A 27,438-nucleotide genomic window follows, 5' to 3' on the forward strand; every position below is an offset into this window, starting at 1 on the left:
TAGCTAACTAGCTGCTAGTGTTTTATTTTATTTTGCAAAATGGGGAAAATGTCATCACAACTTGTAATCACATAGTCTCAGACAAGTTGATGAAGTTACAGTTTCTTCATGTTACAGTTTTTTAATCTCATGAAGTTATTCCTCCCAAATAATAGATAAGTTGGTAAATACCAATTACTCATATGTGAAACCTTATTTTACAAAATATCAAAAGATCTGGAGAGAGTGAAAGAACGACTAATCCATCCAGTGTCACATAGCTAATACTCCATTGACCGGGATACAGCAGGAAACATGGTAAGATAAGCTTTAATTAATTCATTTCAATTTACAGTATCTATGGATTATGGTGGTTAAACAAATAGAAAGTGACATGCCATGCTTAAGGCAACTTTTGTTTGAAGTAGGAAATGTTTTATGGTAGAAAAAATGAAATCTAGCTTTTTTGAGCAACCTGACAGTAGTATAATTGTTTATTTTCAGGATGAGGTACCTCTCACTGTTGCTTGTGCTACACCTTAACCGATCAATCTTGACGAGTGCATCCTATGCCAGAAGAAGAGGAAATCTGAGTACCTCTCTAATGGTGAAATTGGCAAGGGTGTTATTATTTCACTTGCCAAACAAACAAAGATTAATGACACTCGAACTGCTAGGGTTCTTCAACTGACAGTGCAAGAGCAAGATACCATAAAATACCACACCAAATCCTGCTACAGAACATTTCAAAGGGATATGGCTAAGGCTGATTGCACAACAAAACCATTAGCACAATCTGAACCATCGCAGCAGAGACCTATTATTGATCCAACTGAGCGACGAAGCGAGAGATTTAAGACCAGTGCAACTGAAAATGTATGTGTCTTTTGTAGTTCAGATTGCAAAACAGTTAAACAGAAAATACACAAATTGTTCAGAATCTGTGATAAACCAATGGCCCAGAAACTACTAAATGCGGCCATGTTGTTCAAGGACCATGTGTATACCCAAACAGTGGTAATGTGCGAGGTAGATGATGTCTTTGCGGCTGATATCCAATATCATGACCGTTGTCGTAAAGACTATTTCAATAAGTACAATACCAAAATTGAGGACATACTGAAGAACCTTGAAAAGGAGGATTCAATAACAGCTGAAGACAACTCCTTGAAAGTTAGATTTTTAGCTCTTGGGCTTGATTTGAGCAAAAAAGCATACAGTCTGACTTCCATCAAAGACAGACTCAATGAAGGTTCAACTCAAGTAGTGTCAAACTGAGCTGCAAAGCAGCTAATCATTGAGCGGTATGGAGACACTGTCTGCTTTACATACTCAAATGACAAACGAACATCTCAGATGGTATTTTCCAACAACAGCTCTCCAGAGGTCTTGGTAGAGTCCCTGAGAGTTTCACCTATCAGACAGGTGGCAACTGAGCTGGCGCAGGAGTTAAAAGAATACAGCTTTGGACTACAGAAGAGCTTCTGTGAACCGCAAGACCTCCAACTGTCCAATGACATATTCATTAACAACCGACCACAAAGATGGCAGGAGTTTTTCTCCTATATGTTTAAGGGGAAAACAGCCTCTCAGCTGAAGACTGATGTAGTCTTTCATATTCTGCATAACATCCTAACTGATGGCAAGGAACCAACACCTTTTCATGTAATGGTGGCTCAAGGAGTGCACAGTCTGACACGATCAAAAGAGCTGGTGACTGCTCTTAACCATCACGGAATATGTGTCAGCTACAACACAGTCAAGAGGATAGATGTAACAACAGAGTACCTCTCCCTGCTGTCCTAGAAGCAACAAGCCCATTAAATGGGGCAATGGATAACTTTGACCGCAATGAAAGCACCCTGGCAGGAACAGGCTCCACACATGATACCATCCTTGTAATCTTCCAGAATGTTCCAATCAATGTAGAGAAACCATCAGTGGAGATCTCTGCAAGGTCTGTTGACAATCAGAGCCGGACCTCAGTGAAGCTTAGGTCTAAAGTCCTTTGCCAACAGATTATCAGGATGGGGTCAGTAAAACAGCGTGGGGAGATACACACGGACTATAAGGCATCAGAGACTGTCTCCAATTCTACTACATTGGACCAGATAGCTCCAGCAACAGTTGTTGATCAACTAAAATCAGAACTCTCTACCTCAGCAACAGAGTCTCCCACAGTCGGACCTGTGATACACACTTCCAGGCAAACATATATCTCACCCATGCCAACAGGCCCCATTGCAATGGCCACAGAACCTACTCCAAACACAAAGAGCTCCACTGTTGCAGCATCAGAATTCTTTGATATGTCAAGAGAACCCTCTCCCACAACAACTGACAGGTCTGCCAAAGCAACCGAGTCCACCAAGTCAATAAATTCAGACTATTTTCTGTGGATGGTCAATCGCTTCTCCAAAATAATTACACATGAGAGGGACAGTGTCCCAGGATTTACAGCTGTGAGAAGTGCAATTGTGAATGCCAACTTTCATCCTACCACCAAAATTCTTACACCCATCCTTCCTTATCCCGCAACAACATTTGATGCAATCTTCATCACAATGATTAACTTTCAGGATGTGCTGAAACAGAAGGGAGATACCTATGGTGGGTTGTGGGCTGACGAAGGTGTGTATGTATTGCCAAGGAAATCCAACTCATGAAACCAGACCAGTTTAACAATATATTCCTTGGTCTAGGTGGGTTTCATATGGAGAAAATTGTGTTGGCCTGTCTTGGTACATACCTGGAACCCTCTGGAATGTTTTATGTTCTAGTTGAAACAGAATGCTACGGTACTGATGTCATTAAGACCGTGATCTCCGGTTCTCACTATGCTCAGGCCCGCACTGCCCATTCAATGATACACGAGGTCCTCACATCTATGATCTTGGAAGCATTCCTCTCCAAATACCCTGAGAGGAAAACAGAGCTAGAGGTACTGCAGGTCAACTGGCGGTCCAAAGAGCCCACACATGAAGAATGGAACACCAAAAAGGAGCTTTCTGACACAGTGAATGCAGCCTTTCAAGTCTACCTTAAGGAACGGGCATTGCAGTCCCAGTCCTTTAATTACTGGAACACATATGTTTTTGACCTGTTCCCAATATTGAGGGATCTGACCAATTCTCTGCGCTCTGGAGACTGGATTCCCTACCTCAGTGCAATGGAGAGGGCAACTTCATTGTTCTTCTTTTTTGGGAGAACAAACTACTGTCGATGGACACCATTATTCTTGCAGGACTGCTATCAACTGAAGGAGAAGTTCCCACTCCTCTATGATTCCTACATAAATGGTGGATTTGTTGTGAACACCACAAGGAAAGGTAGTGGAGTGCCATTTGACCGCCTGGTCAAATGGCACTCCACTACCTTTCCTGGTTATCCCTCATCTCAAGGAAATCAACATACTGGTCTTTTTTATGCTTGATGATTCCCCAAAGAGCCACTGCTTCCTTCTTCCTGGTGACCCCAATTATCCCTCCACTCACTTTGGCAGGCCGATTGTAACACTGCTGTAGTGCCTACTAGAGCAGTGTAGATTTTATATATGGGATTTTATATATGTTTTAAGGTATTATGTCTAATTTATGTGAACTTCTGAGTTTGTAAATAAATTCTCAAATGTAAAGAAAAAAAAAAGAAAATAGAAAAATAAAACAAGTGCTTAGTCTGATTTAATGTAAGAATAAAAAAGGTGGTTCTTTTTGTTTGTGTTTTGTCTATGAAATAAATACACAGCAGGTTTAAAATTATGCAATAGAAATGTTTATTTGTCGACAAAAATACTGTCCCTACTTAATTCCATCCACATATTCACCATGTGGTATTTATTAATGTAATGATTCACTTTTAATTTTACATGGAAAAACATTTTACCAACCAAAGTGAGTGAGACCCATTAAATATCAGCTCAACTTCCACAAGACCAAGGAGCCTTCCGAAGCTTTCTGTGACAAACACGTTTTCTGAAAAGTTCAACTACTCCTTTAAGCTCACAATTTACCTCTGATGTTTTTCTTAGCAGGACAAACTTTGTTTACTTTGTTGGTGCAAAGCAGCAAAAGACGGGTTGCCCCTCCTCCACCGGCAAAGCGGAGAAGCCTTTTTTTCTTTTGTATTAAAGCTTCAGCTTGGTGGGCGGTCACATGTTGTTAAATCCCATCATGCCCTTCATGTTGCCAGCGGCTCCCTGCTGAAACTGACGCATCGTAGACTGAAGACCAGCCATGCCTCCTGAAACACACACAACACACACACAACACAAATCAGTGATTCAATGACGGCTTATTCCTGCACTGATTTTGCCCCGTCTCATTTAAATTAGATCACGACAAAAAATATCACTACATCTGCTTTTAAAACTAAACCTGGATGGTTGAAGGAAATGTGATGATGCAGACTCCTGTATGAGTTGGGTGTGAAGTCTCAGGTATAAAAAGGAATTTAATTTGGTATTTTCTCATGAATTTGTCTAGCCTGTGCATGCAGGTCTGAAAGTTGAAAAGGTTCAAGATTGTTGCAACACACGAACAAACGAGTGAGTGCTCATTGAAAGGTGATGTCATTACTTTCCCTTTATAGCACCTACCTGTGTTTCCTTGGCATTAAACGTGAATAAAACCCATCTATGAATTAAACTATTTTCTGTTACTCACTTGGTTTAGACTAGTCAGTACGAAAAAGAGCCTGTATTGTACTGTACTTCCTATCATAGTTTCTTTAGCATCGGAACGTCATGATGTCCATTACTGCCGCTAAGGAGCTTTAAGGAACACCACAATTGTTTTCGTGACATGACGCATAAGCACAGCCCACCTCACGGAAATTAACCAAAATGTCAGGAGAGAAAAGAGTGCGCAGTTATAAGTAGCCCCATTTACTCTGTCACATATTACATGACGGATCAGGGGTTTGTTGTCTACAGCAAATAAGATCTAATACATGGTGTAATGGCAAAGTTTTAAATGAAAGGAAGCAATAAAATCACCAGCTGTGATGTGATGAAATATAACGTATATATATGTTAACCTTGAAAATTAAACTGATTACGGTATTTGTTTATGCTGTACGCATCGTTTGCTTTCTATATAATGTATAAACACCATTTCTGTTAAAAATAAAACCTATTCATATAATTAAAAATATTAGAATAAATAAAACAATTATCGGCAGTATGTCAACTCTATTTAAGAAGTCAATATCGAGCATTTAGACTGGTTACTGTTAGAACTAGAAAGACAATAAGTTTACGCGCCTTCTGATGTTTTGGTTTGTGTAACGACAGCTTCAGCTGTTCCCTATGTTTGTCCAACTTGCGTGTTTTGTAGTTCTTGTTCGGAAGGCTGTTGGCCCGGATTTGACTCACATGATCATCATCTTGCATCATCGTGTAATGATGTAATGATGTGATAATGTAAATTATCACATCATACAACTGTCATGTTACTCCTTTAGTTAAAAAGGACAGATGATGCTGTTACAAGGCAGGAACGGTTATTTTTTGAACAACAGGTTTATATAGTGTAGTTTAGAGGTAAATTATTTTACAGTAGCTGTTTTAGAGAAAGACGTTTATGCACAAAGGTAATTTTATTGTCATTGATTTATTTGTTTGTGTGATTAAAGTTCTCGTGTTTAAAAATAAATCCTAATGAGTCAAGAACAGTTGTGCAGTCCTCAATTAAACTAGAAGGGGGTATAATGGTTGTTTGATTACTGTTCTAACTTGAACAATAATCAAGAAACCAAAGGGAATACAGCCAAAATAATATTACTGGCTGAATAGAGTCAAGCATTGGACTGTAAAAGGAGTTTCTATCTAAAAGCTCATTTTTACTTCTCAGTGAAAGGTTCTTTAATTTGTGGGGTTCCCCAAGGCCTGATACTCAGCTCTTTATTTTAATTTTAAATACCCCTAGCAAGCATTCAGTGTTTTATCAAAATCTCTTACCATTGTGTCATTCAGTTTGAAATATTATATAGAATATAAAGACAAGGACGTTAACTTTCCTCCATAACTGTGTTAGGTTGATTCACTGTATTGTTTTAGAAAACTGCTTATTATTTAGTATGGCTTTTGCCAAGGGTATTGTGCGGATATTGATTCCCTATATCTGCCAGCTAATCCACATTTATTTTATATTTTTCAGTCTGTTTGACATCTTTTATGCACCTGTTTTTGGGTCTAATGTCCTGTGATTTTTACGATGCCATATTGTATCTGGTACAGCGCTTTGTGACCATGAGAAAAGCGTTTTCTAATTAAAACTTTCATTAGGTGATGTCTGAAAGGAGCCGTGAACTAATGTTCATTCAGGAGGTTGTCATGAAGAGCAGGTCTTACCCATAATGTGCAGGACCTGAGGATCCATCATTTTGGCCATCTGTTGATACAGTTTAGCCGTCTGAGATGGGTTCACGTTTTTGGAAATGTCTCCACCTGAAACACAAAACAAACACCTTAGTTCTGATATGTACTCTAAAATTCAAGACTGATAATATATTCCAAAAGTCGAGGGCCTGTTTCTTGCTTGACTTTCAGGTCACACTCTTTGGAAATGCTACTTATTCAATTAACCCTTCAACCTTAAGTAGCTATTCACAATCTTCTCCTTGCTCATCCATTCAAGAATATTTAGTCATTAACACTGGCCCAGGATGCACACATGCAGACACAAGACAATGTTTCCACGCCTTTTTTTCCCCTAGGAAATCAGTTGATTACACTGAAAAGCTTAAAGCGTGCAACACACAGTCCCTCAACTAATAAAGAGATGGAGGGACCGTGCGCTTCAGTGGCTTCACCAAACCCAGTCGGTCAGGTGGCACAGCTGGCATCCAACCAAGGCTCTTCTGATTGAGAACATCTATTGTGCCACTAAATCAGGACCGGCCCAGATCCAAGTACCTTCTAGCTCTGCATCGTGCCTCATTGGTACCTTTAAAGAGTCCTTTGATGCCTCCCATCTTCTTCACCATCTGAGCAAACCTGGTGTACTGAGTGAGTAATTCCTGAACATCTTTCGTGGCAACTCCAGAGCCACGGGCCACCTTCTGGATCCTGTTGGGCTGCTTATAGAACAGCTTGACCCCGTCTATATGGTCTAGTTCTGCAAAGGAAACACAGTGAGACCAATTAGACATACGGAGGCAAATCTGAAACTGTCTGGATTAGGAAATTATGGTTTTCCTTTTGCTTGGAGGCAGTTTTAAAATTTTTTTTTTTTTTTTTTTTTAGCACATGATATGATTTAACAATGTTTACATTTAATTAGGGCTGGGCAAGTTAACGCGTTAATTCCGCGTTAATTTATTAGACTATTAACGGCGATATTTATTTTATCGCGCATTAACGCATGTTGCTCACATGCTTTCAGTCAGTGTCAGTCAGAACGCGCGCTGACTGCAGCGCGCTGACTGCAGCAGCACTCTCCCGCTCCCCCTCCCCTCTCGTACATGGCTCAGCGGCGCCAGCCAATCAGCACGCAGGCTCAGCCTGGCCCGCCCGCTCAGCTCTCACACAAACTTAACAAACAAACAGCTGAGAGAGACCGCAGCAGCGAAAAAACATGAACAAGGGAAGTAGCACCGTTTGGCTTTATTTTAATACCGTAAATGAAATCAAGCTGTATGTTTTGTAAAAAGCCGGTTCATTTCAGTGGAAACACAACAAATTTATCTAAGCACGTGAAAAAACATGAAAACGTCGAGCCCCAGAAACGGAGAGAGGAGACGAAACTTCTCTCACTGCCCCGACAGACCCACAGTCGTCTCTGACTGAGGCGTTTCAGTCCTCCAGGGAACATCCAGGTAGATCAGTGGATGGATGGATGGATGGATGGATGGATGGATGGATGGATGGATGGATGGATGGATGGATGGATGGATGTTACTGGAGCCCACACATAACATGTAATTAAGACCTTGTAAGAACCCAGTACATATATTAAAAAGTGTTATTTAAGATAAGATAACATTAGCTAATCCTTTTTTTATCCCACGACGGGGAAATTTATAGGATTAAAGCAACAGGCAGGTGCACACAACACAGACAAAATTACATAAGGATTGAAATATATAAGAGGTGGATTAGCGAAAAAACACTGAACATAACATTATTATTATTATTATTATTATTATTATTATTATTATTATTATTATTATTTAATTGTAATAATAAAATAAAAACCACAAAACCCAAAAGGTCAACAGTTTCATGATACATCAAGCTTAGGGACTGGCTAATATACAGCAGGTCAAACAAGGCATTATTTTGGCTGCAGTGCTTGCTGTTCTCTTATGAAGAAAAGATCAACTAGTGCACTAAATTCAATAGATGGGTTGAAAATATCCAGTATAAAATAAGTGCTACAAATGTTACAACACTTTTGTTCATATGGCAGCAGAACATTAAAATAAAAGTGCTCTTTACACTACTTTTGAATTCATTCTTGGAGTTTGTAAATACAATGCGATTAATCGCGATTAATCGCGATTAATCAGGGCGATTAATCGCGATTAAATATTTTAATCGTTGCCCAGCCCTACATTTAATACTTCATAAACATGAATCACGTTTCAAAAAGGAGTAGGATGAAGCATAAGCTTATTAAGCCCTACCCCTCAGTTACATGTGTCATGGAGGTAAAGGACAAATATTTACAGTAAAACAAACAGTACACCAACTTTTTATATATTATTCTTTTTTGTATTCATCAAAAATACTTTTCTTATATTCTTTTTTGAATTGCTCAGGCAAGCTGTTCCAGAGCTTCACTCCGCTAATTGATAAACTAAAACTTCTTTTTGTTGTTCGAACATACTTAGTTTTAAATTTTAATTTTCCTCTTAAATTATATCTTCCATCTCTATCAGAAAACACTTGTTGTATGTGTGCAGGAAGTAAGTTATTTCTTGCTTTATAAAGGATTTGAGCAGTTCTGAAATTGATCAGACTTGTTCCAAATATTTGATTTTCAGTCCAATCGGATCTGCTTCAAGATGTTATCAAACTTTTATAGGTGTGAGCCAAATTCCAGTTCAAACTGAGGTCTACATTCAGCTCTACTTGACAACACATCCAGAGCGCAGTGCTGAGTGTTATAAGATGTATTACCCTGGTCGCTCATGCTGTCCATGATGGTCATGAGTTTCTTCAGTCTGGCCATTGATTCCTGCTCATTTCCTTTACTCATGAAATCTGTACCGAAACCTGGAATCATACCCTGAACACAACACAGACAGAAATCCAGAGTCAGGACAGAGAGGCACGTCACTCTCAGCCTCGCCAAGGTTCACAGAAAAATAATCAATACACTCGTTGTTAGATCAAATCCTATCAGCTTTGTGGTACGTTAAACAAAGCTGCCATATTAAGGGCTACAGTTGTATGTTAGTGTAATAAAACATTTCCTTTATGGCATTAACAAGCCATTTATTTGTACAGAAACTTTCTGTACGGAAACAGCAAGAAAACAACCATTTGACAGAAGATCTCCACTTACCATTATTTGACCAAAGGGTCCCATTTCCATTATGTTCTGGAACTGCTTATACATGTCCCTGAGGGTGAACTGGCCTGCAGGTTTAGAGATCAGGAGTCAGTCACCTTGTCTGCAACAGGGCAACAGCTTCTGGAGAGTAGGGGGGTGGGGTGTCCTCACCATGTTTGAGTTTGTTTTTACCAGCTTCCGGATTTAGCTCTTTCATTCTCTTGATCAGTCCTTCAATATCCCCCCTTCCTGCAACAAAAACAATCTTTTGATTTTGATGCTGAATACTGGCTGCCTGCCTGTATGAATGTATGTTGTGTTTTACAAACAGAAACAATTTGAATGAACAGATTTATAGCCAAAGGTAGACAATAATGACCCATGTCATCTCTGGACTGTGAACTAGCTACTTCGGGGGGGACAGATGCTCAGCTGTGACCAAGCCACCTATGTCACCCGACCTCAACAGATACCCTGTGTAGGATAGTTCTGATCCGGCTTTCCTGAGCTATATGTGAAGTTATGCTGCTATGTAAATGGGTTTGAATCATAGTGTCTATTAGATTTGTCTGCTATTGGATTGTACTGGCCTTGTGATAAACAGGCTAGTGGTCCAGGGTGTACCTAGTCTCTCATCCAATGGCTGATGAGGGAGGAATGGAACTGAATCATGTGAATCACGGTTTCTACAGTTTTCACATTAAATTGTGGCGCTTTTCACACTCGAATCTACTAAATTCTCAATACTGTTGCACAACTGCTTATTTTCTGTAATATAAATTCAGAAGTTCAATGTTTATTTACAGCAGTTAATTCTACAGACACAGGAGGAGGGGTGGATGGATGGAGTAAAATAAACACTCAAAAACAACAAGACAGGATATAAAGCCAGAAAAATCAAAAGATTTTTCCAAACTCGGTTTTGTGTTTCTATACTTCTCCAGAATGTGTCCAGTCTGTGCTGGAAAGCTGGTGTTTCTAAGTGTAATTGGGTGGACCTTGGTGCGTTCATGAAAATGGCATAATACAGGACTGTCTCAGAAAATTTAAATACTGTGATAAAGTTCTTTATTTTCTGTAATGCAATTAAAAAACATGAAATGTCATACATTCTGGATTCATTACAAATCAACTAAAATATCGCAAGCCTTTTATTGTTTTAATATCGCTGATTATGGCGTACAGCTGAAGAAAACTCAAAAATCCTATCTCAAAATATTAGAATATTTCCTCAGACCAAGTAAAAAAAAAATTATAACAGCAAAACAAAATCAAACATTTGAAAATGTCCATTAATGCACTCAGTACTTGGTTGGGAATCCTTTTGCACAGATTACTGCATCAATGCGGCGTGGCATGGAGGCAATCAGCCTGTGGCATTGCTGAGGTGTTATGGATGCCCAGGATGCTTCAATAGCGGCCTTTAGCTCATTTGCATTGTTGGCTCTGGTGTCTTTCAGCTTCTTCTTCACAATACCCCACAAATTCTCTATGGGGTTCAGGTCAGGGGAATTGGCAGGCCAATCAAGGACAGTAATGCCATGGTCAGTACACCAGTTACTGTGAGAATGTATGACAGAATGTATGACATTTCATGTTTTTTAATTGCATTACAGAAAATAAAGAACTTTATCACAATATTTTAATTTTCTGAGACAGTCCTGTATGAACTGAATTCAACAGGGCAACCATGAAAAGAATCCTTGCAGGAAGGCGACTTTTACAGAAGCAATGGTCGGATGTAAGGACCACTAAACCGTATTTAGCTTGCAGGGCTGCATTCCTGCCTGAGCCAGCAGGTGCAGTGAGAGCAGAAGCAGAGAAGGTCTTTACCCAGCAGCTTGCTGATGAAAGGCTGCGTCTCAAATGGCTCAAAGTCGTCGATGTGTTCGCCGGTTCCGATGAAGATGATGGGGCTCCTGGTGGCCGCCACGCTAACAGCAGAACAGCACAAAGCGAAGATAAAGCAGCAGCTTAAAGATCAACCAGCTATGCAGCATCATGCAGGCGAGGTTCTTACGCGCTCAGGGCTCCGCCTCCTTTAGCGTGTCCATCTAGTTTTGTGACAATTACTGACGCTACGTCCACTTTGTCTTTGAAAGCTTTAGCCTGAGACTCGCAGGCCTGTCCGATTGATGCGTCCATCACGTACACAACGTTATCTGGTTGCTATGGAAACAGAGAAAGAAGCTTGAACACACCTGGAACAAAAGCCAATGTGGTGTCGTGACACGAGAGATGATTTTAGGTAAGATTCAGGCAACAAAACAGATCCATCTACCAATCCCACTACACGTCCTTTCATTCAGTCCAGACACAGGCCAGACGCCTGAGGTGATGAGTTCAGGGCCTCACCACTGCGTTGGAGACTTGCAGCATCTCCTCAAACAGCGAATCCTCCTGTTTGTGTCGTCCACTCGTGTCCACGATGATGATCTCAAAGTTTTCGCCTTTGAATTTCTCAACGCCTTCAGCGGCGATCACAGCAGGATCCATCTCAGTGTAACTGATCCCAACACAAAGAGGGAGCGATCAGGAGGGGGAGGGGCTAACTACCGACAACCCGAAGGCAGCACAGCAACACTCACCTGCCGTAGAAGGGGATCTGAGCTTTGGTGGCGTTTTGTTTGAGCTGATCGAAGGCACCTTGGGGATAAGAGACGGGTTTACACGCCAGTTTGTTTATTTGCTGTTGGACAGATCGTCTGGGTGAGGGGTCGGTAACCTTTACCACTCAAAGAGCCATTTGGACCCGTTTCACACAGTAAAGAAAACACTGGGAGCCATAAAACCCATTTGAAATTTTAAATCAAATCACACTGCATATAACACATTTTTTGCGACATAATGGACCGGGAGCAGAACCAACGCATCTTTGCCTCTTTTTTTTTTTTCTTACGAAGTACAAAACTTCTACTGTTGTTTTATGGAAATCATCAACTATGCTAATGACAGAGTTTTTATGTTGAATAAAGCTTGGTGCGAGTAAACGCACGACATGGTCGGATTATTTGATTTTCATCCCATATAAACGGTACTTTCGGAATACTTTTCTTTTAATCTGAACACATTTTAATCACATCCGGGAAAGTTACGCACGTAAACGAGCTCCTGTCATTAACCAGCTAACAAGCTAACAGCTGCATTAGACGAGCTATCAGCCGTTCAGGCGGCACCTGAAGCTCGACTTCAGCCGCGCAGGACTCCGCTCACAGCCTCGAGCAAAGGGCTGTTCGCTTTTCCTCACTTTGAAAATGAACAAACGTCAGATATAGAAACAACTCTTACCCTGCTGTTTAGCCCTCTTCACCCTCATCAATGACTCCATGTTATTTTAGGTCCCGTGTCACTGTGGTCCCCTTGTAGAATTTACTACAAAAAAACAGCAACTGAAAATGCCGTCTTCTCTGCGCTCACTGTGTTTATTTCGCTCTGCAGCCACTCAGCCAAGTATTATTTCTTCTTCTTGAGTTTATTGGCAGCTGGCAAACATCTTTTCAGTGCGCATTACAGCCACCAACTGGTGAGGAGTGTTCGTCAGCCAGCACTGACGACTGCCTGCATGAGGTACACAGCTCCGCGACATAATTGTTTTTAACAGATGAGCCGCATCAGAGGCATCAAAGAGCCGCATGTGGCTCAGGAGCCGCGGGTTGCCGACCCCTGGTCTGGGTGAAGGTTGTCAAATCGTGCCATGCGATGTTTCAGGCAGAGAAAGCAGCAAAGTCGGGCGTGCCTACCTGCTCTGAAGGTGTCAGCGCAGATCAGGCAAGTCTTCCAGCCGTTCCTCTGGTAATAATAAGCAAGCTGCAGGGAGAAGATCGGCACAGTTGTTAGTGGAGCGAAGGAGCAAAGGCTTGGCAGCCATGGGACACAGTGGCCATCATTAAGGATGATCTGGGTTCGATCTCTCAGGGGGTCTGGCCATAAAGTCTACATCTCAGAACTTCTTCTGTAATCGTAAAGACACCAGATGTCTGCTGACGGGTAGAGGCAAAGTTGTGGAAATCTGTTGTTCGATTCAGAGTCGGTGCTGGGCTTTACCATGACTAGGGTCTGTAGCTCCCAGCACACACGCAGGGCTCTATTCATCTATAGACAGCATCCTGACGAAAGAACATTATGTAGAAACATCTCAAGACATCAGGCAGGAAGGTCGGACATAAATGGGTCTCCCAAACAGGACACACCAGCAGTTTATTTAAAAAGTGGCTTAAATAAGAACAAAGTCGATGTTTTTGAGTGTCCATCACAAAGCCCCGCCCTCAGTCCCACAGAACATTAGTGGGCTGAGCTGAAAACGTGTGTGAGAGCAAGACAGCCTACAAACCTGACCCAAATAACCAGTTCTGTCATGAGAAGATTGTGGAAGGAAACTCAAAACACTTGACCCAAGTCAGAGAGTTTTACAGGAGACTACCAAATCCTGAGATAACGGATGGGAACTTCTGGGTTTGAAGAAATAAACTGCTTTTATTCTCATTCTGGCATTTAGCAAACAGAAATACTTAAGTTATTCCCACCGGTCCTAAAACTGGAAAAGAAAAGAAGGCTTATCTGTAAATATTTGCTTTTAACCGTTTATCCTTAACAAATGCAATTAGAGGATTTGCCGAAACACGCTTTGATTTAATTCCAGCAGTCGGCCTCATTTGGACTCAATCAGGATGCCACAAGTCGACCTGAACATATCTGATGACTCCTTGCAACATTTCTCCCAGACATCCAGGGTCGTCCTCAGGTGGCTCAACGGCTGTGCTTTTGGATTTTATTGTAGCTAGGATCTGTTTCTTCTCTCTTGGATGGGTGTTTTTTCCTAACCATGTAAGAGAAGAAACTCTGCTCTAACCGTCCTGCAGGTTTTAAGCCAAATCCGTAACTTCATCCTGCTAAACAAAAAAAGCCCATTTCCAGCAGAACAAAGTTACCCCAGAGCAGGGTGCTGCCACCGCCATATTTCACTGTGGGTATGGTGGTGTTTTGGTGAAGCTCGGTCTTTTTGTGCCTAACAGGGAATTTACAGCAGAAACGGTTCATATTTAGTTTCATAACATCATAACAGCTACTCTCCCAGGATTCTAGGGATTATTCCATGTCTTTACATTTAAACAGTGTTGTAGTCAAGTCACTATGCCTCGAGTCCGAGTCCAGGTTCAAGTCTCCAGGGTTCAAGTCCGAGTCATTAAAAAAAAATCCGAGTCAAGTCCAAGTCATTAAAAAAATCCGAGTCGAGTCCGAGTCAAGTCACTATTGATCCAAGTCGAGTCCAAGTTCCGCACTAAAGTAAGCATAGCCTACATGTTTTTAAACTAAAAAAAAACCCACACTCCACAACATTGCACTAATAATTTAGATATTAAAATCATACACCAAATAATATTCTAATGACATATTAAAATTATAGCCTAATGATATAAAAAAAAAGTCGAGTCTTTTTCTCAATTTCCGAGTCAGAATGATCTGAATGTAGGCGTCCGAGTCCAAGTTCGAGTCATCAGTGCTCAAGTCCAAGTCAAGTCACGAGTCTCTAAATTTAGCTAATGACTCGGACTTGAGTACTACAACACTGCATTTAAACATTAAATGTTCTTTTGGTGCTAATGTTCCCGCGTTTTGCCACAACACTGTAGAACCATGTTTACAGAATCGTCCAATCAGGATGGGGCAGCATCTATTATGTCCAACACAGTTCTACAGCTGCTATCAGCAGTACATCTCTACACCTACATGGAACAGAAGTGAGAATAAGAACTCTAAAATGTCTGAGGCTTAGAAAGAGTTTATGTCTCAGGTGTGTGCAGTCACCTTGGAGCATGTCGTAGTTTTGCCACTGCCCTGCAGACCAACAAACATGATGACATTGTCCTTGCCTTCGGTTGGAGTCCAGGCCTCCACGCCGGGATCAACCAGCTGAAACAGAGGTCATACGTGAACATATCAAACTCTCTATGTCAAACATACGGCCCGCGGGCCGAATCCGGACAACAATTTAGTCCGGCCCTGTGGCTAAATGCATTATCATTATTTAAAAAAAAAAAATTTGTTTTTTTTTCCAGTGTCCTGTCTGACAATAAGAATTGTTGTCTTAATGCCAAAAAGATCTCATCAGATTTGACTTTCACAAGTGGAGCAGTACTGCTTTCGCCATAGTCCTCCGCTTGATTTATGAATGTGAATAGTTTTATTATGATTCATGCGGGGAATATCTCAAATGATATGGGCACTACAATGGGAAAGTAGGAGAGGAAAGGAAGAACAAGAAGAAAAAAAACAAAAGGTGAAAGAAAGAGGAGACAAAAGGAAGAGAATGATAAAACAATTATTGAAAAAAAAAAACATGTACTTTGTTTAATTGAAAATATGCAGTTCCTGTATTGTCCACGAGGGGCGCTGTGCTTTAATTAGCAGATTAAGCTTCAGGTGTGGAAAACTTTAAATCATTTCTTAATTTTCATCTGTTTGATGTATTTTGTCATGCAGGACAATGTTTTTAAGTTCCAAAAAATGTGAATAAATGTTTTTCAACATTGTAAAATCAATGTGATCAGTTCTTATGCATAATGCACAAGTAAATGTTTAACTGAGTAAAAGTATTGTTAAAATTGCACATACTTTTCTTAAAAACACTGAGGTTATTCATAATATATTGTGTAAAAGGGAAACTAATTTAATATAAAAATCAACAACAAGTTCACATTTATTAGTTCTATTTAATCTTGCAATGAGTTTACTCGTGTGGCCCTCTTGAGATCAGATTAAGCTGAATGCGGCCCCTCAACCAAAATGAGTTTGACACCCCTGCTCTAGAACATACACGGCAATCATTCACATGATTCCTGCCATAAACGCGGTTAGCGTACCTTCACCAGCTCCATGACGACGGCATTATGGATCATCCCTCTCTTGTTCAGTCCTGATGCCATCCCCTCCAGGTCTATAGCCGCCCTGCAGGGGGCAAAAATGCTAAGTGTTCAAAAACAACTGGACCAAACTGGCCTCACGTCGACCCAGGAGGCCAGGATCAGAACAGAAGTGCGCCAGACTTACTTGACGTTCTCTCGCAGCTGTTTGACCAGCTTGATGTTGACGTCTGCCTCCAGGAGGGCAGCGCACACCTCCTTTAACATGGCATTCAACACCTGGAGACAAAAGGGAACTCCTAAAAGCAGCCGCTAAGGCAGACACGCAGTAATCTGAGTTTTGTGAAGCTCTGATCTCAATTTCTCTTTAACAACTATATCCAACATTTTTTTTCTCCTCCTCCTTTAAGGATAAACTGAAATTTTCAACTAATTTTGAACTAAAACTATGATGCATGACATGTCTGCATTTTTTCAAACATGGTTGGTATTGGTCCGATAAAGTGAAAACTGGGCCGATAATAACGACCAATGTTCACGTCTTGCTGCTGCTTGTGTGTGTGTTGAAAACTTGGTTTGATTACAATAAGTTGTCGTTAAATGAAGGGAAAACTAAATGTATGGTATTCTCTGGTAATCGGGTCCATAACGATGTAAAGTTATGTATAAATGGAGTTGAAATTGAAAGAGTTTATGAGACAAAATTTTTAGGGATTATTATAGACAATAAACTTAGTTGGAAGCCTCACACAGAATATAATCGAAACAAAGTTGCAAAAACTATTGGAATATTGTTTAAAATAAAAGATTTAATAAATATCAAAGGCCTGCATATTATATATTCCTCTTTGGTCATGCCTTATTTGTCTTATTGTTCAGAAGTATGGGGAAATGCAAATAAAACAATTATTGATAAGTTAGTTAAGTTGCAAAAAAAATCTATAAGGCTTATTAATAAGGTGGGATACCGTGAACCAACTGATAAACTCTTCATTCAAAGCAACACATTAAAATTCAAAGACATTGTTTATATAAAAATACTGGAAATAATGTATAAAGCAGTGAACAAAAGTCTTCCTTCTGGTATTCAGAAATTATTTAAGTTAAGAGAAAATAAATATAATTTGCGAGGTTTGTTTATATTTGAATGTGCAAAAGAGAAGAGCCAGATAAAGTCTAGATGTGTTTCAGTTATTGGTGTGAAACTGTGGAATGATTTAAAGTTATGTCCTTTCTTGGTGAATTTTAAAAGGGCTTTAAAATGTAAAGTGATAAAATCCTATGTTATGTAGATTTGAATATTTATATATGTAATGTAAAGAACCTGGTAGGTTGTAAAGGTTGTAAGTATAAACCAGGGTAGGCAATAATAAGCTTTGCTTCAGCCTATTCCTTTTTTTTTTGGTAAATTGTGGGTTTGTTTGTTTATCGTTGTTTTTTTTTACTGTTTCCTGTGTTTAATGTTGGATAATTTACTAAAAAAATAAAGTGAAAGTGAAGTGTTTCAGGAGGAGGGGAGGGGTTGGCCACGAGGGATGTGTTTAATCATGCGACTGTGACCAGTGTAGGATTGTGGGATCTGTAACTGAAGCAGAGAAGCAATGTCAGTGGTGTGGTTGATTTTTCACAATGTCAAAATGGTAAAGAAATACACATTATTATTGGCTATCGGCCATAACAGCAATATTAATGTCAGCTACTTATGTCGGTCCAAAATTTCATATCAATGGATCCTTAATTTGCTTTAAACAGTAAAAATTTACAAGGGTCTCTTTTTTCTTTTCGGGTTTTTGGACCATGCTACCCGTAAAGGAATCCTAGCTAAGCAGAAACTGTAACGTTCCTGGCACTGGGGCTGTTAATTGCTGACACCTGTTCCGGCTCCACCTCACCAGTATAAAGGTTCCGTGCCTTTCAGCCTCCAGTGCCAGAACGTCTTGAGCCAACCCGGTGAGAACTTCCAGCCTTTTGAATAACCTGTCTGTCAGCCTGAAGCCCGACCTGTTTTTGCCCTGTTTTTCGAGCCAGCCCTGCCCTTGTCGGATCCTGTCTGCCCGCCCTGAGTTCTGCCTGTCAGTCTCTGGATTTGGATTGCTCACCCGTGTACCGACCTTCAGCCTGTGAGTACCTGAGATTGCCTGTCCCCTAAACTGCCTGCTCCTTTGGATTTTGACTCGGACCTGGACCTGGAACCCCCCTTTCGGATTTGCCCTTGGAAACCTCTGCCTAATCAATCGCCTTCACGATATCGGACCCGGACTGGACTCGGACAAACGACCTTGGATTATCCCGCACGGACTCTGCCGCCCTCAGGGGCCAGAAGAAACACCGACAAGCCCACCCTCCACCAGGAGCTGCCAGCCGCCGAGCGTGAGCCGCACGCAGCAAGGGCCGAGCAACCCCTTCTTTTAATAAAATATCAAAGCGTCACTGACCTGTTTTCGGGTTGTCTTTTGGGTCCATCCAAATTCATAACAGTACGTTCTGGCCAAAGCAAAATGGATCCTTCACCCGAGGCTCAGTGGCGCGCGGGGGTTGAAAAATCGATTTCAGAGCTAGAATCCGGTGTGTCGGAGATTCTCAGTCATCTCCGCAACCCGATCAACCCGTCCCCGCCACTTCCGCAAACAGCTCCTCCGAGCGGCCCGTCACTTCCGGTTACGTCGTCCGTACCTGAGCCGCGTCTCACCCCGCCAGGCTCTTTTAGCGGCGATCCGGAGCACTGCCGGGCTTTTTTGACACAATGTGAAATTCACTTCGAGCTGCAACCGTCCTCCTTCCCTTCTGAACGGTCAAAGGTGGCCTATGTAATCTCTCTGTTGGCCGGAAAAGCCAGATTATGGGGCACCTCCGAGTGGCAAAATGATGCTCGTATTTGCCACTCGTATTATGACTTCTCTAGAGAACTGACTCGAGTTTTCAGCCCAGTGCTGCCCTGCAGGGAGTCCTCTAGGGGGCTCTTATCCTTGAGGCAGGGGGACAGGTCCGTCTCAGACTACATTATTGATTTCCATTTACTGGCAGCAGAGAGTTTATGGAACGAGTTCGCCCTCATGGATGTTTTTATTCACGGTCTTAATGATAAGATCAAGGATGAACTAGCCACCTGGGAGTATCCCAGATCTTTAAAACAGCTCGAGGAGCTGGTCACACGGGTGGATCTCCGCCTCCTGGAGCGAAGGAGGGAGCGTCGCTCAGTCTCAACTACTCACCCTCGTTTTTCTGCTGCTCCCTCCGTTTCATCATCCGCTCCTCCTAAGCTCCCAGAACCAGAGCCGATGCAGATTGGAAAGGCGGGGCTGTCCAAGGAGGAGCACCAGCGCAGACAACAGTTGGGCCTCTGCCTTTACTGTGGAGGAACTGGTCACCGAGCCCGTTCCTGTCCGGTAAAGGACCAAGCTCAGTAGGGGGTAAGGGGTCCCTGCTGAGCTACACCAGACTCTCTGTCCCCTCCGACCGGTTACTTCCGGCCACCCTAACCACTCCTACTAAGTCCCACAGGGTATCCGTTTTCATCGATTCTGGAGCGGACACTGAGTTCATGGATGAGGCGTTGGCCAAGAAGTTGAACATCCCTCTGCTTCATGGCTCCTCCCCCCGCAGCGTGCTTGCCCTGGATGGACACGAACTGAACCACTCCCGCCTCATCACTGATCCTGTGGAACTGACTATGGGAGGTAATCACAGAGAAAAGTTGTTTTTTATGATTATCGACTCCCCGCAGGTCCCAGTGATTTTGGGCGCGACATGGCTCCGAAGACACAACCCTCAGATTGACTGGCGACGGGTAGAAGTTACGGGCTGGGCGGGCTCCTGTTCTGAATCGTGTTTGCTTTCTGCTCAGCCACCCATTTCTCCTGAGGGTAAGGATGCTGATTTCTACCCTGATTTGTCCAAGGTTCCTTCCTGTTACCATGATTTGAAGGAGGTTTTTAACAAGGCCAAAGCCACGAGCCTTCCTCCTCATCGTCCCTTTGACTGCGCCATTGACTTATTACCCGGCGCCGTTCCGCCCAGAGGGCGTCTTTACTCCTTATCACCTCCCGAGTCCCAAGCCATGCAGGACTACATTAATGAGTCCCTAAGGGCCGGCATCATTCGCCCCTCCTCATCTCCTGCAGGGGCGGGGGGTTTTTTTGTCGGTAAGAAGGATGGCTCCCTTCGCCCTTGCATCGACTATAGGGGGCTCAATAGCATTTCGGTTAAGAACCGATACCCCATCCCATTAATGAACACTGCGTTTGACCAGGTCCAAGCAGCCAAGGTGTTTACGAAGCTGGACCTACGCAATGCCTATCATTTGGTCCGCATAAAGGAAGGAGATGAGTGGAAGACCGCTTTTAACACACCAACGGGCCATTATGAATATATGGTGATGCCCTTTGGCCTAACCAATGCCCCAGCGGTTTTCCAGAACTTGGTGAATGATGTTCTGAGGGATATGATTGGCCGTTTCGTTTTTGTCTACTTAGATGATATCCTCATTTACTCTGAAAATCTAACTCTCCACAAACAACATGTCCGCTCAGTTCTTCTCCGGCTTCTCCAGAACCAGCTTTATGTTAAAGCTGAGAAATGTGAGTTTCACTCATCATCAACCTCCTTCCTCGGCTTCATCCTATCCCCCGGTCAGATTTCAATGGACCCGGCCAAGGTCCGGGCCGTCACCGAATGGCCCACGCCTGTAGATCGAAAGCAGCTCCAGAGGTTCCTGGGGTTCTCCAATTTCTACAGGAGGTTCATTCGAAATTTCAGCCAAGTTGCTGCCCCACTTCACGCACTCACCTCCAACAAGACTAGGTTTGCTTGGAACGAGCAGGCTGACCAAGCCTTCAAGCACCTAAAAGGTCTTTTCACCTCTGCCCCGGTGCTTGTTTCTCCTGACCCTGAGAAGCAGTTTATAGTGGAGGTGGATGCTTCAAGTTCCGGGGTTGGAGCGGTCCTCAGCCAAGAGTCCACTGACGGCCGTATTCACCCCTGTGCCTTTTTTTCCCGTAGGCTGTCTAAAGCTGAGCAGAACTATGATGTGGGCAATCGTGAACTTTTGGCTGTAAAGTTAGCTCTCGAGGAATGGAGGCACTGGCTCGAGGGCTCCAAGCTCCCGTTTTTGGTCTGGACTGACCACCGCAACCTAGAATACCTGAAGACTGCCAAAAGGCTCAACCCCAGACAGGCCAGGTGGGCATTGTTTTTTGGCCGTTTTGATTTCACCCTCTCCTACAGACCCGGTTCCAAGAATGGCAAGCCCGATGCTCTGTCCCGGGTGTTCGAGTCCTCTGAGAAGGACCCTGACCAAGAACGGGGGTTCATCTTACCCGACACGGTAAGGTGTGCTGTCTCCCGCCTCGGGCTAGAGAGAGAGGTAAGGGAGTCTCTTGGGTCTGCTCAGATACCCAAGGCCTGCCCCAAGGACAGGTTATTCGTTCCCATCACCTCAGATCTAAAGTCATCGACTTTTGCCACAGCTCCCGCTTATATGGTCATCCCGGCATCAGTAAGACCCTTAAGCTCATCCGCTCCCAGTTTTGGTGGCCTTCCCTGACCACAGATGTCAGCCAGTTTGTCTCCGCCTGCTCACCCTGCAACCAGGCTAAGGCATCCCGTCGTCCCCCAGCAGGTCTGCTCCGCCCCCTGCCTGTTCCTTCCCGGCCTTGGTCCAGTCTTTCGATGGACTTTGTTACTGGCCTCCCGACCTCTGACGGCTACACTGTTATCCTCACCATTGTAGACCGTTTTTCAAAGATGGTTCATTTGGTCCCTTTGCCTAAACTCCCCTCAGCCAAGGAGATGGGACTGATCCTAGCCAAGGAGGTGTTCAGGCTCCACGGTCTGCCTTCCGATATCGTCTCTGACAGGGGTCCACAATTTGTGGCCCGGTATTGGCAGGAGTTCTGCGCCATGCTTGGCATCTCCATAAACCTCTCCTCAGGCTTCCACCCCCAAACAGATGGCCAGTCGGAGAGAATGAACCAAGAGGTCGAAACTAAGATTCGCCTCTTCTGCCAGTCTGACCCCTCTAAATGGGCTCGAGATTTACCCTGGGTGGAGCACGCCATTAACGCCACACCGTCCTCCTCCACTGGTCTTTCCCCATTCTACGTGGTTTATGGCTTCCAGCCGCCAGTGTTTGCCACTGAAGAGGTGAGGTCCAGGGTCCCGTCTGCTCGTCTCTCGGCCATAAGGTGCCAACGCGCCTGGAGGAGGGCCAAGAAGGCCATTCTTGCTGCCTCCAGTAATCAGGCCCGCACAGCCAACCGTCGGCGGGTTCCTGCCCCTCAATACCAGGTTGGAGACAGAGTTTGGCTGTCCACCAGAGACCTTCCCCTGAAGGTCGACAGTAAGAAGTTGGCACCCCGGTATATCGGGCCTTTCACCATTTCCAAAGTGGTGAATCCTGTGGCGGTCCGTCTCCGTTTGCCTCCTGCTATGAAAGTCCATCCCACGTTTCATGTTTCACGGGTCAAGCCTGTCAAGACCTCCAGTCTGGTTCCCACCGCCACGCCCCCACCTCCCACCCGTCTGGTTGATGGCTCCCCTGCATACACCGTTAAGAAGATCCTGAAGTCCCGTATATGGGGTCGGGGCACCCAGTACCTCATCGACTGGGAGGGTTACGGGCCTGAAGAACGCCAGTGGGTTCCCTCCCGCCATATTCTGGATAAATCTCTAATCAGCGACTTCCACAGGGCCCATCCGGACCAGCCCAGGGCGCCTGGAATTCGCCCTTGAGGGGGGGGCTCTGTAACGTTCCTGGCACTGGGGCTGTTAATTGCTGACACCTGTTCCGGCTCCACCTCACCAGTATAAAGGTTCCGTGCCTTTCAGCCTCCAGTGCCAGAACGTCTTGAGCCAACCCGGTGAGAACTTCCAGCCTTTTGAATAACCTGTCTGTCAGCCTGAAGCCCGACCTGTTTTTGCCCTGTTTTTCGAGCCAGCCCTGCCCTTGTCGGATCCTGTCTGCCCGCCCTGAGTTCTGCCTGTCAGTCTCTGGATTTGGATTGCTCACCCGTGTACCGACCTTCAGCCTGTGAGTACCTGAGATTGCCTGTCCCCTAAACTGCCTGCTCCTTTGGATTTTGACTCGGACCTGGACCTGGAACCCCCCTTTCGGATTTGCCCTTGGAAACCTCTGCCTAATCAATCGCCTTCACGATATCGGACCCGGACTGGACTCGGACAAACGACCTTGGATTATCCCGCACGGACTCTGCCGCCCTCAGGGGCCAGAAGAAACACCGACAAGCCCACCCTCCACCAGGAGCTGCCAGCCGCCGAGCGTGAGCCGCACGCAGCAAGGGCCGAGCAACCCCTTCTTTTAATAAAATATCAAAGCGTCACTGACCTGTTTTCGGGTTGTCTTTTGGGTCCATCCAAATTCATAACAGAAACAAAACATCTAGTTTAGTTCATAGATTATAGCTCAACAAGACAATATGATTCTGAAGTTAAATTTGGGTTCGCCTCTGTCAGTCTGGCCCAGGGCAGCTGTGGCTACTAACATAGCTCACCACCGTCAGGGTGTGAATGTATGTGTGAATGGGTGAATGACTGAACTGTAGTGTAAAGCGCTTTGGAGGTCGTCAAGACTAGTTAAAAGCGCTATACAAGTACAAGCCATTTACCATTCCAAGACTCAGGAGCTTCCTTCAACAAAGAGAAGTGGTGTTAGGAACCTGAAACCGGCTTCATCAGTTAAAGCCTGATACCAGATTCCCTTTAACACCTTCGGGAGTCAGAGCATCGATGCCTCATAATGCTTTGCTGTAAATTTTCCTGCAGCCACTGGAAGTTGCCTGAGGCGATGACTGACTGAGACCTCCAACAGATGCTTTACAGGACTGTCTCAGAAAATTAGAATATTGTATATAAGTTCTTTATTTTCTGTAATGCAATTAAAAACATTAAATGTCATACATTCTGGATTCATTACAAATCAACTAAAATATCGCAAGTCTTTCATTGTTTTAATATCGCTGATTATGGCTTACAGCTTAAGAAACCCAAATATCCTATCTCAAAATATTAGAATATCGTGAAAAAGTATACTAGTAGGCTATTCAACTAATCACATGAATCGTCTAATTAACTCGAAACACTGCAGGGTTTCCTGAGCCTTGAAAAACACTCAGCTTGGTTCAGTAAACTAAATCACAAGTATGGTAGTGGTTAAGAGACGACATAAGATTCTCACAGTAACTGGTGTACTGACCATGGCATTACTGTCCTTGATTGGTCTGCCAATTCCCCTGACCTGAACCCCATAGAGAATTTGTGGGCTATTGTGAAGAAGAAGCTGAAAGACACCAGAGCCAACAATGCAAATGAGCTAAAGGCCGCTATTGAAGCATCCTGGGCATCCATAACACCTCAGCAATGCCACAGGCTGATTGCCTCCATGCCACGCCGCATTGATGCAGTAATCTGTGCAAAACGATTCCCAACCAAGTACTGAGTGCATTAATGGACATTTTCAAATGTTTGATTTTGTTTTGCTGTTATATATTTTTTTGTTTACTTGGTCTGAGGAAATATTCTAATATTTTGAGATAGGATTTTTGAGTTTTCTTCAGCTGTACGCCATAATCAGCGATATTAAAACAATAAAAGGCTTGCAATACTTCAGTTGATTTGTAATGAATCCAGAATGTATGACATTTCATGTTTTTTAATTGCATTACAGAAAATAAAGAACTTTATCACAATATTCAAATTTTCTAAGACAGTCCTGTATGAGCATACAAGTGGTTAACTATCTTTAGCATCTTATATTAGCAGCTAGCACACTTTGCGTGACCCTGAGCAGAAAACAGTTCCCTTTCTAGAAACTCAGTCCTTCTATACTTCCTGACTTCATTTCTAAAAACTGAAACAAACGTCGGGTCTTCTGCCTGAAGCGTTGTGGTTTATCGTGACCTAGTAGCACCGGATACATTACGCTCTCTATCTGGTCAAGAGTCCAGCTGTCCCAATTTAATCACCAGCCCATTTCTTGGTCCATCTCTACACCAGAGTAGGACTGAAGGACGGATCCGACAGACACCGTGTTTCCTACCTCTTCATTGATGATGGTGGCGTTGCTGAGTGACTCCAGCGCCGAGGTGATCTTCCGTCCCAGGTCAGCCAGCACCATGATGGCACCCTGAAGTAGTCCTGAAAAGACCCACAGTAGCACACGTTCACAGAAAATCCCTTCCATATTCCACATTGGTTCTAAAAACGGTCCTGTCTGGGTTCAACCACTGAACTGCCGTATGTTTGGTCAGTAATTTCCAGCGTGTCGTTTACCTACCTGCCTGTGGCTGTGTCAACCCTTAATGGTGACAGAACTGATTTTACACCCTCTTAGTCGCTTAAGAAGTTGTATTGCTACAACTAGGGCTGCACAATTTATTTGCAATATAATCGGAATTTTAAAAAACACAATAGGCCTACCCCAATTTTTGGCTGAGTAACAATTCATGGATAAGATGCGTCCTTTAGGTGTGGGTAATATGTTTAAAGTGAGTTTGCCTCCACATTGAAGGGAGGACAGTTGCAGCAGTGAGATAATCTCGTTTTATTACCTGTTTTAGAGTTTATAAAATCAATACTAAGTAACTTTTAGGAATCTCATAGCATTAAGTAGCAGTCAAACTGTTTAATACATAGACTTGTTTGTTGGTTGCACTTCATGTTCAACAAGGATTGATGTCCAACTCAACAAACTATTCTCTTGAAAAATAATATTCTAATTAATAAAAACTGTTCAATTTCCTGTTTTAAATAGTCCTTGATTACAAACATCTTCATCTACAGGCCGTTTTTGCTAGTTGTGGTTAATGCAGAGAAAAGTCGAAATTAAATCACAGTTATGGTTGAAATATATTGCTGTTTTGATTTTTTACAAAATCATGCAACGCTACATCAGACAGAATTGCTGCTGCTGATGCAATACCAGTGTGTTTTGCATCACACTGCTTTTGCATCAGCAAAATGGCCCATTTTGACCTATACACCACTATATGTGGTGGATGGGAACCCCCCCAGGTAAGCACCCTCAGGAAATCAGACCACAGCTGCTTTTCACAGCCACACTGTACAGAGAGAAGAGAAAAATGATAGTCCTTCAAGATTAAACTAATCTTCTGGTGGCAAATATATACGTCTTGCAAAAAACATCCAGGCCTCTGTAACTTTCCACATTATAGCCACAAACTTCAATGTCATGGATAATTGTAAAGGAGAGGGAGGTATTGCTTTAACAGTTTCTATACACATAATATATCACGTGTGACGAGCAATTATTTTTCATCCTCTACTCTAATAACCAGAATTTAAATCCAACAAAAACAAATCCACTGAGAAAACCTCAAACTGATGGATCGGCCATGGAGAGCATTAATGAGCACTGCAGCCAAGAAGTGCTTGATGACTCTAGAGGAGCTGCAGAAATCCAAATCTGCAAATTTCATGAATTTTACAATTTTTCTTAGAATATTACCTAATTTATTAAGTACAAAATACACAAATACAAATGCAAATCAAATAAATTATAAAAAACACCCTGAAGAATATTCTAAATAAAATACGTTTCTATACTCTTAAACGTGTTTATAGCTGGGGGGTTTTATGTACTTTAAGAAATGGTGTATATATTCTTATTTCCCTAACCACAACTGGGAAACGTTGTTAAAAACGCTAAAACTAAAAATATATATATATATTTCTGTATTTATTTGTAAAATATGCAATATTTACGCAAATACAAAGATATACATAAAGAAACCCCCGCCTCAAAAAAAATACAAAGGAATATAAAAGTAAGAAAAACGAAATATTGCATACCGGAAGTTATTCTGTTCGCGCGTGCGCAGATGAGCTGATGGTACGGCTCGTGCTACCGGTACGGATCAGGTAGTGACAGATGCTCTAAAAAAATAAACTGAATAGAAGGAATAAAGTGATCTTACCTTTGTCTAATCTTATCAACTGTCTTCTTCTCGTGTTTATTTCGGTGGTGGCGCCTTTCAGTGACGTAGTCAGAGAAAAAAAGTCTCACCTGTCTTTTATTTTCTTTTGTCTGTTTAAGCGCAGCTCCTGGCGTGCTTTCTTAATATTTATAA

General features: G+C 42.9%; 1 protein-coding gene across 1 annotated transcript; it reads right to left on the minus strand.

Moving 5' to 3' along the window:
- Positions 1-4,087: 4,087 nt before the first annotated feature.
- Positions 4,088-27,407, minus strand: LOC105924755 (signal recognition particle 54 kDa protein-like). The gene is made up of 16 exons (XM_036146722.1): positions 27,286-27,407; positions 25,389-25,486; positions 16,524-16,615; positions 16,337-16,421; positions 15,282-15,386; positions 13,217-13,283; positions 12,065-12,122; positions 11,832-11,982; positions 11,497-11,645; positions 11,310-11,410; positions 9,648-9,725; positions 9,489-9,562; positions 9,101-9,209; positions 6,924-7,094; positions 6,329-6,424; positions 4,088-4,218 (listed from the first exon to the last, which is right to left on the minus strand). Exons 2-16 carry the CDS (start codon positions 25,464-25,466, stop codon positions 4,127-4,129), a joined length of 1,506 nt encoding a protein of 501 aa, XP_036002615.1. The 5' UTR covers positions 25,467-25,486; positions 27,286-27,407; the 3' UTR covers positions 4,088-4,126.
- Between the last annotated feature and the right edge of the window lie 31 nt (positions 27,408-27,438).

Source organism: Fundulus heteroclitus, chromosome 14, assembly GCF_011125445.2.
Source record: "Fundulus heteroclitus isolate FHET01 chromosome 14, MU-UCD_Fhet_4.1, whole genome shotgun sequence".
Taxonomy (NCBI): domain Eukaryota; kingdom Metazoa; phylum Chordata; class Actinopteri; order Cyprinodontiformes; family Fundulidae; genus Fundulus; species Fundulus heteroclitus.